Genomic DNA, 12,447 nt, shown 5'->3' with positions numbered 1-12,447 from the left:
CATGTGACAGGATTTGTGCTGGGGGCCCCTTGGTGGCTTCCTTGGAGGGGTCTGTAGCCCCTGGGCATGTTCCAACTTCTCCATGCCCCCCACCCTTTTGGTACCCCTCTGCCCTCATGAAGTTTCTGCCCACCCCAGACATGGTAAAGTGGGGGAACCCAGCCATTTTATGTTTTTATGGCTGTATGTATTTTAATCTCTATAGCTTTATAAATGTGTATATATAAAAAAATATATACACAGCTATATGTATATAGAAGAATATATAAAAAAGCGTACCTATATCTAAATAAATAAATAACTATACCTATTTGTACACTCCTTTATGTATACTTCTATGTATTGTATAGCAGTACAAAATATACATTTATATACAATATAGATATTGTATATAAATGTATATATTTTTATATATGAGCACTTCCTGGTCCAAAGGAGGCAGGCAGCCAATCACAGGGCTGCTTCCTGGTCCAAAGGAAGTGGGCAGCCAATCACAGGGCTGTCTGAGAACATGTGGGGGGAATGACACTGTCAAAAGCGGTGGTCTCCCATGGGGGAGGACATGGCGGTCCTTCCGTGATGTGCCTCAGACTACGCTGCTAGCTAGTCCTGCCCGCCAATCACGGGGCTGCCCGAGAACACGTGGGAATGACACTGCGAAGAAACGGCTGTCAGCCAATCACCGAGCAGTACGACGTTTAAAAAGGCGGGCAGCTCCCTGCCATGCAGTGGTGGCACCCTGTCCTAAAATGGCGGCCAAAACAAAATGGCAGCCCCACAGAGGTAGAGGAAAGGCCTTCCGGGTCTGATGTACTGCTGGGTAAACCGGAAGGCGTCCTGCCAGCCAATCACAACAGAGCACATGACCGTAAGAGGGGGAGTGACTTCTAGGCCCTGAGGCTGCTGGGAGGGGGCGGGATTTCTGGCAGAAGCCGGTGGGCGGGGCACCTGCCGCTCCCTCAGGTGTCTCTCAGTGGTGGCTGTGGCGCTTCTGCCCCTTCTCAGGTCCCCAAGGGCACAGGCCTCCCCGTGACTGAGTGTCCTCAGGAACCCGCGATGGGCTGCTCGTGGCTCTTCTGGGAAATGAGGCGGGGGGAGAAGGGGCTGACGAGGAAAGGCAGGGGGTGGTGATGGAGGGAAGCCTGGGGTCTGTGGAAGGGCGTCTGCGCCCTGTGGGTGAGTGTGTGTGTAAGCGCCTTCTGTATGGCACTCTAGAGACCTTTCTTTCTGCAAAGAGGTGGCTGGAGGTAAATGTGCTTCAGGTCTTCGCGCTGTCTCCTGTGCGTACCTCCCTGCCAAACTGTGCAGCCAGAGCCACCTCCCTGCTGGGGTCAGTGTGCACCCATCACTCGTTGTCCTCTCTGTGGTGTTTGCAGATCCATGCATGGAGCTCATGAAAGGGAAGAAGATCTGCAAGAAACTCCTCACCTTCCTGCTCTACAGCTTCATCTTCAGCTCCTTCTTTGTTTTTCTTCATCAGTTCAGGACTTCTGAGCGAGAGCATTATGTTTCCAATCCCTCTGCACAAATAGCTCATGCTGGAAACACCAGCGCCCCACCGAAGGGTGAACACAGGCTGACTATCCTGCTGTGGAAGTGGCCCTCTGGGCACCACTTTAGCTTCATGAACTGCTCGAAGCTCTACAGCATCCCGAACTGCCATTTCACCATCAATCGCAGCTGGTCCCAAAAGGCTGATGCTGTGATTATGCATCACAGGGATGTGTGCAGGGACATGGAGGGGCTGGCCCAGTTCCCCAGACTCCCTTCCCAGCACTGGATCTGGTTCAACATGGAGTCCCCAAGTCACTCTCCAAACTTAAGCGCCATGGACAACGTCTTCAACCTGACCATGTCTTACCGGAGAGACTCGGACATCTACATCCCTTATGGGGAGCTGCAGCTCCTCGGCCAGCCCCAGCCCCTCAGCATCCCGCCCAAGACCAAGATGGTGGCCTGGGTAGTCAGCAACTGGAAAGCAGGCTCCCACCGGGTAAAGTACTACCAGGAGCTGAAGAAACACATCACTGTGGACATCTATGGGAAGCATCACTTGCCCCTGCCCCGGGACAAGCTCCTTCCCACTGTATCCCAGTACAAGTTCTACCTGGCTTTTGAGAACTCGCAGCATGAAGACTACATCACCGAGAAGCTCTGGAGGAATGCCTTGTCCTCTGGCACCGTCCCTGTCGTGCTGGGGCCTCCTCGAGAAAACTACGAGCGCTTCTTGCCCCCTGACTCCTTCATCCATGTCGATGACTTTGCCAGCGCTGGGGACCTGGCGCGGTACCTGTGGGACCTGAGCGAGGATGCCGAGAGATACCAGCGCTACTTCCAGTGGCGCAAGTGGTTGAAACCCATAGTGAGGTCCGGCTGGGCCGTGCATGTCTGTGGAGCTTGTCGCTTCTTGCAGACGACGGCGGCCAGGTACCGGTTTGTGCCCGATCTGTCTGAGTGGTTTGTGTAACTGCTGTTTGCTCAGCTCTCTGCTGGGCTGCAATCTTTTTGTCCTTGCTGGCGGGTTGCAATTTCACGGGACGGTTGAACTTGATGGAAATGGAGGGACAAGAAGAGCTTTGAAGCGAACAAGGACAAGGAAGCAATTAGGTGTTTGTATGTCTTTGTCTTACTGGAGAATAGACTGTCAGATAGAGTAGTACATTGCTTTTTTGCTGATCTATTAGTTACCTGAACAACTTGTTATGCTGGCTGCCGCTTGGTCTTTGGAGAAATTCACCTTCAGTCTCTGCAATCAATTCTGGATCAGCTCCACAGTTTGGAGAGCCGAAGCAAGTGGCCAAGAGGGGAAGGTGATAGCAATACCTATCATAAACCTGTTTCAACGACTTTGTACTGTGCGAAGCTGCGGCTTGAAGGGGTGGCCACACCACGAGGCTGCCTGCTGCTGCAGGAAGAACTGGCCATGCTCCTCTCTCCCAGACCTGCAGCCCCAGTCCTGCCCTTGCTCTGCCTCAGGCTCTCCCTGACTGCTTTTGGGGTGCTGCATTCAGGATGCTAAACGGGCAGAAAACAACTCAATTTATTTTACAAGGCTGTTTTTTGTACAGGTTAGCAATACAGTGTGTGTTTGAGGAGGGGTCTGACAGCAGCAGACTGGTGCAGGTAAGGTGTGGGGTGCCAAGGATGCCCCTGAAAGAACCATAAGTTTTAGTGCCTGCAGCACCCTGTGTCAAGAAGACACTCAGGACCAGCACGTGATGAGCTACCTCCTCCTCTGTGCCTTGAACATCGCAACTTCTGGTATTGGCTGATGCCTCTAGGCCACGTGTTTAAAAAACAGTGAATAATTGGCCTTTATTGAGCTTCCTGCTGCTGTTCAGGTAATGTCACTGGAAATCGTTTCCTTTTCAGGTTGTGGAGCCCCATTGCATGGAGTTGGCGGACACAGCCGTGCCCTTCTAGGCTCCCTGACGATACCTCTGGACATTCAGTTTGTTTTCCTGACTGCTACTGATCCTTGAGCTGAGCTTTTCAAAGGTCTGTCCTGACCCCAGGATGTTTCCATGAGGAAAATCGGCTCAGAGTCCAGCAATACATACAGAGGTGCAATTGTTTTCTCCATCAGCAGCGTCTAGCAAACATTTCCAAAGAATTCCCTCTGCATTTCCTCCCGCAGTCATTCTGTAGAAGAAGGACCATCAGCAAGACCTTTTCTTTAGCACTGCGAGTCCCTTATTTTCATTAGCAACCTTTGCCACCTTCCGTTTTTTCTCCGCTTTGCAGATTGGTTGAATACATTGATCAGCACAAACCTAAGAACAAATCCTTCACCGTGAAATCTGAACCTTTATCCCTCCCATCTTTTTCCTGTCTCCTAACAGTACCTGTCTAGATGAGACCTTCCTGAGGCTGCTTAGTTTCTTGAAGAGCCCTTGCTGGACCTTAGTGAACCCCTTTGGAAATTCAAGTAGAAAAATGTGCCACATCTTCCTTAGCCATGTGCTTGCTGGCTGCTTCAAAGAAGAGCAATAAATTTGTGAGGCATCAATTTTTATTGCCAAATAATTGTCCGTGCTTCTGCCTCTGCCTTGTCTGCCTGCAGACACACACATCTCTCCTCCTTTAGCATGTAACTCCTGGGATCTCATCAACCGACCCTGGTGCTCTTCCCATCTTTAGAGCCAGTTCAGCTCAGAGCAGCTGGAGAAATTTAAGATTTTAGCACAACTGATTGAGCTGATATGGATGTGGATAAGGGATAAATAATATTCTGCAGGTGAGCTCTATGAACAGTCTCTTCCCGTCAATGGGCGGCACTGGGGAGTTGGGATGGACGGTCACTCGTTTCGCTGCTCCTGCTAGATTTGGAAGATGATGCCTGTCCCTGGGCTAAATCCTTCTACCTTGAGACTTCTATTGGGAAGACTGCAGCTTTGAGCATTGGCCTCCAGAGCTGCCTTTTGCTGGCATTGCCAGCAAACCCGATTGGCAAAACAGAGTGGTTGATTAAACTGAGCAGTGATGGAGCATCGCATGTGGGGGCACAAAGTCCAGCTGCTTGGAAAGGGTGTTCCATTTGAAAAACCAATTGCAAATTTCCAGGAGCTGCTAGAGATGAACCACGCTGCGTGCACGAACGCAGCCAAGAGGAGCTTGCTCTTGGCTTTAGCCAATGTCATAAAAAGCCTTCCCAGGAAGAAACCACAGTGTAAAGCCCCATGAACAGGTTCCGTTCACCTGAAATATTTTTCTTTAGCCTGTTTTGAAGGGAGGTACTGCGGGGAAGGGGAGTTCCCGGGGGGGTGGCAATGCATGGTGTGTCGGGGCAGGGCTGCTGTCTCCAGGGGGTTTAGATGCCTCTTGCAGCAGTGGGCGACTGCAGATATGCAGCTCCCTTGGCCAACAGGGTTTCCAAGTATACAAGGTGGCATTTGCCAGGTGCAGAGCAAGTGTCTGTGCATGGGCACGGAGTCCAGTTTTGGTCCCGCTGGAGGCTTGGTGATGATGTTTATTGAGATCACCCTGTACATTAAATAGACATCTTAATAAACAGGCAGTTCAGTTCCAGCTTGGATCTCATTCCTTTGAGTGACCTGCAGGCTCACACTGGGGAAGCAAATGCTCGTGAACGGGAGCTTCAATCCATCCCCCTCAAGACCTGCTTTTCTATAGCCCCTGACCCTGTCATTTGAGTTGGGCTCAAAGCTGCCCATGGTCCTCTGGAAGGAAACGCACCCTGGGCTCTCTGAAATTCTCTTTAATAAATGCACTGGCAACAAGTAAATATTATCAACAGCATGTTATCAAAGCAGCTTGAGTGGCAAATTACAATGCAGCAATGTAATTAAAAAGGTTTAATTCATTTAGCTCTTTTGCACGCCTTTTTGAGTACTGGACCATGTATAACGTATATACATGTACAGTGCAATTCATGTACCTCATGCTCCTAACTTCAACCACATTTCAACTTCAAAGGTAAGAAAGAAAATCTCTTGTTTCTGAGGAAGGCACTAGATTAGATATCAAAAGGGAGAGAGAAGCGACTCCTGAAATGACTGAACCTTTTCTCGTCCAGGAGTGACACTGCTGCCACAGCCAAGCAAGGAAGGAGATGTGGCCGGACACAGCCCGAGCCTTTGCTGCTCTACATCCCTTCTGCACAGACTGTGAATGGCTGTGGGTTAAACTTCCTTCCAGCTGCCTCAGCCTGTCAGGCGATCAGTGTTTCTATCCAGCACGAAACGTTAGGCAGTAGCAGAGGTTTGGGGAGCCCACCCAGATCAGCAGTATGAAGCAGGTTGCTTTAGGCCCTCGCTCAGGATGGTTTGCAGAGGAGCTCAGGGCAAGGAGACAATGCTGCACCGTGAGCAGCTGAAATTACAGGTTTGTACCAGTTCAGAGAGCGACAGGACAAATTCCCAGAAGAAAACTTCACTAAGAACCTTTCAGTGGAAAAACTTCCCCCCAGCCATTGGTCTAGGCCATCCCCAAGTTGCAAAAAAACTGGGGGGAAAAAGAAGCCTCTCCAAAGCCTGTACAAGGAAGGCACGAAGCGCGGTCGAAGCCTGCCCAGCCACCCCAGGCTGAGATGCCTTGCCATGCAGGTGGACCCCGTCAGAGCTGGCACTGGTGGCATTTTCTGGGAGTGGTGATGACGCACCCCGGGAGGGAGGAAACACCAATGTTTTTGCACCATTGTGCTGGGAAGAGGCTGGACGGGGAAAGCCTCTCTGGCGTAGGGCTGGGAAGGGAGCCGCCTGCAGGGAAGAGGGGAAGGGGAAGGACTGACCTCAAAGCAAATGCTAGGGGTTTGTCAGGGGAGCACAAAAAAAAAATTACATTTGGAAATTTTCAGTTGAGGTCAACCTGAAACATGTAAATCACGTGCTGAGGGGTGGGGAAGAGCCAGATTAAAACCCAGGGTAGTTTTTAAGTGGAAAGAAATGCCTTTCCAAACTTGAAAAGCTCCTCGATGGAAATGCTGAAGGGAAGCCCCAGGCTAGGGAGGGTTTTCTCTCAAGCGGAACAAGGAGTATTTCTGCAAAGCAGAACGATTTCCACAGCTGATGGCGGGCGACACACACCTGCGAGCAGTGGCCAGCCTCGCGGTGGCCATGTGCCGTGATGCAGAGGGCTGGGACGCAGATGGAGGGCGATGTTGAATGGCAGGAGAGCACCTGAAAGAGCCTTGGGCTCCTTGGCATGGGGGACCACGGGGACAGGGCTTGACACATACGTTTAGTAGGCATCTCGCCTGCAGAGAGGGCCAATTCTCCCAAATTTGGGCTATTTACCCTTGTGGAAACCCCCTTTTCCAATGATGGGGAAAGTCAAACATAATTTATCCATCCCTGCTAATGCCTCCTGCTGCTGCAGCTGCTCCAGCTGTGGCTGGGGAGCATTTTGGGAGCACCCACTTGGCAAAACAGCTGCAAGAAGTCCCCAGTTTTCTCCTGCCAACCTCCCAAGACCGATTCCCTTTGCCTCCAAGACCTGGAGTCATTTAACACCTATTAAAAAGAGACGAGTCCTGTAGGTTTTTAGACTCTTTTAACTGGGGAATGGCAGCACCAGGGGTATCGTCCCTCTCCTTTTGTGCTTGAGCCTGGGGTTATTTTGGCAGGTCAAGGCCAGCCAGGCTTGTCAGCCTCATCCCCCTCCTGGGTCCAAGGGCTATTTGGGGACCTGGGTGAGCCTTGGGGAGAGCAGCAGGGGTCTTGCTGACCCCGAGGCCGGCCAGCCTTCGAGGTTGCAGGAGCAAAGGCAAAATAAATGTGCAGGGAGCAGATTTATGAATCTTTGTGCGCTTTGTGCCTCACCCTCATCCCCCAAATTGTGCTGCAGCCTTCGAGAGGGTGACCAAAATATGAATTTTAGTTCCGCTGAAGCATTCAGGGCTGGGCAGACCATGGGGTGTTAGGAGCTTGCACCCAGCCAGGCTTAAGCCGTGGTCCTTGAGGAGGGGACGTGGGGATAGCAGGACAAAAATATCACGTTAAACCTTCCCCTCTTCTAAGCGGCGGCTCGGTGCTGCCATGGCCTGGGGAAGGGTGACGTGGAGCCACACACAGGCTGATTTCGTTAGGGGATGGGAAAGCTGACACCGCACTTGGGAAACTCTGTAAGGGGGGACTTCATCGAGAGAAACATCTGGATGGCTGTGCCGCGGGGGCCCGGGGCTGGGAGACCGTGCTGAGAAGTCACAGTCCGGCTTTTCCCGAAACCCTGGTGCTGGGGTTTGCAGCCTCCTTGCTGAAGTGGGTTTCCCCCCTCCACACCCAGTTGAAGCACGAGGGGCTGCTTCAGTCCCTCGCAGAGAAGATGTGAAAATACCCCGTTTGCCCCCAAACCTCTCATCTTTTTACCCAAAGGTGGTAGGAGGCCGGCTGAAGTGTTCCCAGCTGATGCTTTTGGGCAGAGATGGTCCAAAAAGCAGAGAAGGGGAGAGCTTTACAGGGGTGTTTCCCCAAGGGGTGAGAAAGAGGCTGCTCCTCATGGGCAACCAGGGAGATGATAGTAACGTTGAAAATGGAGTTATTGGAGCAGTGTCTGACTTGTGCTCTGCAGAGACACCAGGGCCGGAGGGGAGCCAAGAGGAGAGGCAGAGTTGGGAGAAACACAAATCCTCACCAAGCCCAGCTCAGCAGAGCTTTGCGTTTGGGGAAGGGAAGAGAAAAGGTTCAGATAGATACACCAAAATCCTGAAAACAGCAGCTGGAGCCTTACAAGCTCCAGAGTTCCACCATCACTGGGTTTGGCCTTCTGGGGGTGTGAAGGTGCCTGAACCAACCCTGTAAACTCCATCGTTTCCAGCTTTCCTGAGCCTATGGGCAGATACCCCCCGTGCTTTGGAAACCTGCTCCTCGTTTTGTCCAGCGAGGCTGGGAGGGGGAACATGAAGACTCTGTTTTCTCCGCAGCTGTCCAGCACCACCGAGCTCCCTCCTTCCCTTGTGGCAAAACCCCAGCAGCAGCTGAAGCAACGAATATTGGTGTTCCTGGGCGGTACATTTTTGGTGGTACTTCCAGAGAGACTGGGAGACAAATCACCATATATGTGGGGTTTTTGTGTTTTGTTTTGGTTCTTTTTCTTTTTAAGACTTGCAAACTCCACGGTCTTGTCTTCACTTTTATTTCGTGCTTTCCAGTTTGAAGTTGGGCTGGGTTTGTTTTCCCACAGTTTTTCTTACTGGGAGGTAACTTTGAGAAGCTCAAACTGAGCGGTGGGGTTGAGCACTCTCAGCATCCCATTTCCCGCCTGTTACTTTTTCCATTTAAAAATGAACAAATGAATACAGAACGTCATTTGAGAGCTGGGATTTTTAAGCTGGGGCTTTAAAGCAAGCACCAGCCAGTGAAAATCTCCCACTTACACTATGAAAGCTGGCAACATGCACCCCATCTCCAAGAAACCGCACCCAAAATCATCCCCGGCCCCAGCCCGGCAGCACGTCCTGGCTTCACGCTGTTGCCTGCAACTGTTGTTTTCTATTTTTTTTGCGCTCTTGGAGGAGTCAGATTTTCCAAGCAGCCCTCTCCAATTTGGTCATTAAAACTTCAGTTTGTCCTTTTTGTTGTTTTTTTTTTTGGACAGGCTGGCAGCAGGATTGCAGCTTTTCTTAGTTTCTGGAGCGCGCACACACGTACACACATGCACGCATGCGTGCACACACACACGAAGATTTATGAGTCTCAAAAGATGCTTCATAAAATATTTACAAAGTGGAGCTTCGAGCGTGAATGTTTGACTCGGCCACGAGCCGTCCACGGCTGTCAGGCCTCTGGGTGGCATGAGGCAGGAATATAAACAGACCTTTTTTTCCATTCCCAAAAACCACTATAAACCTTCGTGGGTCAAAAGCGTTTTAGCTTCTTGTCTTTTTTTTTTTTTCCCCAGTTGTTCCCCGCTGTCCTGTGCCAAGCCCGGCAGAGCAGCGGGGTGGCTCACCGGCTTCGCTCGAGACGGGGTGTTTTGCAAAAAAAAAAAATGCAGCAACTCGTACCCACTCTCACCAGGGGCACTAGATTGTTTCACCCTATTTTCAGTGAAAAAAAAAAAATTAAATCATATTTTTCTGGACAAACTGGGGTGGGGGGGGTAGTGCTGTCAAAGGACATGGATGCAGGCGCTTCCCTGCCTGAGAGACTCTGCACGATAAATGCTGTAATGTGTGTTAAATGGGGGTAATGTGTGTTCAGTGGGGTTAATGCGTGTTAAATGGCGGGGTGACGTGTGTCAACTGGAGATAACGTGTGTTAACTGGGCTGTAGCACACGTTAAACGGGGGCAATGCACGTTTAAAGGGGCCGAAGTCAGTTAAATGGGGTTAATGTATACTAAAATGGGGTTAATGTATACTAAAATGGGGCTTAAGCAGCAGGTCGCCTCTGGCTTTTGTGCCCTGTGGAGCTACTGGAAACCAGTAGCAGGGAGAAGGAGCTGGGGTGGGACTGGTGCGTGTGCGGCGGCAGCTTTGGTGCCAACGCTTCCATTTTTCCACAGCTTTGAAATGTGTTTGCGTCCTGAACTTAGCCGGGCTTGCAAACTGCAACGTTTCACCCAAACCAAAATATTAACCACCATAACCATCCTAATAAGAAGAGCAGCAAAACCCCAGCCAATGCCTGCTGCTGACTTTGAGATGTTTTCCCTATAAAATATGTTTCTAACCTCAGCACTGCTTCCAGATGAGCAACTGAAACTTTTTTTCTGGCTGACCTTATCAAAACCTTGCGTTTTCCTTTTGGTTTCTTTTTTTTTAAATGTGATTTTGCCAGAATTGGCATGTCTTTGAGCCAACCCAATTGGAAGCGCCTTTACAAGAAGGGGGCAAAGATGATTATTTCTGTGGCGAAACCAGCCCAGACCCACGCGGGTGACGGCCCAGGTCTTGGCAACGTCTCAAATCGTTGGTTTGCAGAAATATAGTTTTGCAGCAGATGAAAAGTGAAAGAAATGGGGCTGTTTGCAGGTGTGCGTGGAGGTTTCTGCAGGAAACTGGAAAATAAAGCCAAGCTCCTGCCATCCTTTGGCCCTCCCTGCTCTCCCAAAAGACAAGCCAAATTTCCCATTTCCCTGGCCATCCCCCTCCCCATGTTGGGGACATAACATCACTCTGCCATCGCTTACCCACAGGCAGCAGTGAAAGACGATAACCAGAGAGAAATCAATATAATCCTCCTTTTATTTTCACTTTGCCGTGAGTATGTAACAGCATCACACCCGAGTTTATGTTTGTTTAAAAAAAATACCATACTGCATTTTTCTTCCCCAACGTTCAGAATAAATGGTAAAAATGTAATAAATGTAAACTGCACTTGGCACCATTTGGATCAATAAATAAAATAAAAAAAAAAAAAAAGAGAGAGAAAGAATGCATTACGTAGATGGCACACTATGGTATCTAAATAAATAACATAAGTTACTTCGAATAAATAGAGAGTATCTAAAATATAGATGCATTGCATCAACTTCTGCAGATGGTCGGTCAGACCCGACAATACCGGAAGGGAAATGGGTTTATCCGGACGGTGCCGAGCGGAGCCGCGGGCTGGACCATGCGCTCCCACCCTGCTCCCGCCGGCGGCGGTGAAACAAGTCTCCTTTTTTTCCTTTTTTTCCCCCCCCTTTTTTTTTTTCTCCCCTCCTCTTGGGCCTCAAGTTTGAGGCTACGCCTTGTTTAACCGAGAACGAAAACATGTGGTAGCCCTATTTATGAAGGGAAGAAGGCTGAGGTTTTGAATACCGCCAAAAATTAATTTGTCGTGATAAATTGGGAAAGTGATTTCTTCCCAGCAAGTTTCTGGACCTGCTTAAATAAGGAACGCTCCCTTTGCCAGTGCTTTCATCGAGTGGAAACAATGATGTTAGACCCATTTCCCCCTCACAGATACCAAATCGGGAGTGAGACCATGTCAGCAAATGGGATCCCAACCGATGCGAGTGACGGGTGGATCCGAGCCAGAGACGGAGCCACGGCGCTTCGGCCGCCTCCTGCACCAGCCAGCGTTACACAAACACAGGCGCGTACGTATATAGATGTGTATAGTAAAACACAATGAAAGGTCCCATAACTCATTGTCGGAGAGATGGGAAAACATAACACTCGTATTTTGGGCTGTCACAACCACCAGAATAGGTTTAAACATCTCCTCGTGTTTCCAAACCTCCCGATTTTTCAAACACTGTGAAACACCCTCATCTCCTGGGGGGGCGATGCCGCTGCAAACAGCAAAGCTGCAGCAACAGATAGGCGAGCTGCAAAAAAAAAATCCCCAACCTCAAAACACCCCCCCCCCAACAGACGTTGCACGCTGCTTATTACGATTAACAACAAATAACGCATGGGATGATGAGGAAGGAGCCAGATGAGATTTTGCTGTAGCTTTGAGTAGGGAATTTTCCATCCTTTTTTGCCCTTTTTGCATTGTAGACATTCTTCCGGACAGCTCCAGCTCCTATTACGGCAGAGAGGGCTGTAGAAATGGAAAGCATTAGGGAAATAACGGCCTTTCTATTGGAACCACATTTCCATGCCCAGGCGGCAGCGAAGTGGCGCGGGATGGCATGGGTCAAGCAACACTGCCGCAGCGGAGCCGAAGGAGCTTCACGCAGAAGACGGGCCCCGAGTGAGACGCACGAAAGAAGACGTGCAAGCGAAAGCCGTCCTTTGGCCACGGCCGCGATGCCCCAGCTAAACCCGAGACCTGGACAGGGAGTTTTGCAGTCGCAAATACCCAGCTGCCACCCAGCTGCGCCCGAAAAAAATAAGCAGGCGCAGTGTGCTCGGCCGCCACGCCGGCAGCGGCAGATGTCAGGCACTTCACCCACACCTCTGTACAGGCCGGTGCTCAGCTGCCGGTAGGGTGAAAGAAAGAAAAAAAAAGGAAAAAGAAAAAAAAAAAGATTAATTGGAGCTATTCATGTTGGTTTCTAACATACGCATTGCATTGGGTTTTTTTTTTTTTTCCCCCAGCGCGCCTGTTT

At 50.3% G+C, this 12,447-nt stretch overlaps 1 protein-coding gene across 1 annotated transcript; it reads left to right on the top strand.

The window, feature by feature from the left end:
* Positions 1 to 1,384: 1,384 nt before the first annotated feature.
* On the top strand, positions 1,385 to 11,127 carry FUT6 (fucosyltransferase 6). Its single transcript, XM_076359229.1, has 3 exons — positions 1,385 to 2,427; positions 3,843 to 3,928; positions 11,123 to 11,127. The coding sequence occupies exons 1-3, from the start codon at positions 1,385 to 1,387 to the stop codon at positions 11,125 to 11,127; spliced, it is 1,134 nt and encodes a 377-aa protein (XP_076215344.1).
* Positions 11,128 to 12,447: the final 1,320 nt, after the last annotated feature.

The sequence above is a fragment of the Aptenodytes patagonicus genome, chromosome 25 (genome assembly GCF_965638725.1).
Source record: "Aptenodytes patagonicus chromosome 25, bAptPat1.pri.cur, whole genome shotgun sequence".
NCBI lineage: Eukaryota > Metazoa > Chordata > Aves > Sphenisciformes > Spheniscidae > Aptenodytes > Aptenodytes patagonicus.
The sequence above is the reverse complement of the archived record's forward strand: the minus strand, read 5'-3'. Positions and strand labels throughout refer to the sequence as shown.

Coding starts and splice junctions, on each gene's coding strand:
- FUT6 (XM_076359229.1), top strand. CDS start 1,385: ATGGAGCTCATGAAAGGGAAGAAGATCTGCAAGAAACTCCTCACCTTC. Junction 2,428..3,842: donor TTGCAGACGACGGCGGCCAG/GTACCGGTTTGT, acceptor GTCTCCTAACAG/TACCTGTCTAGATGAGACCT.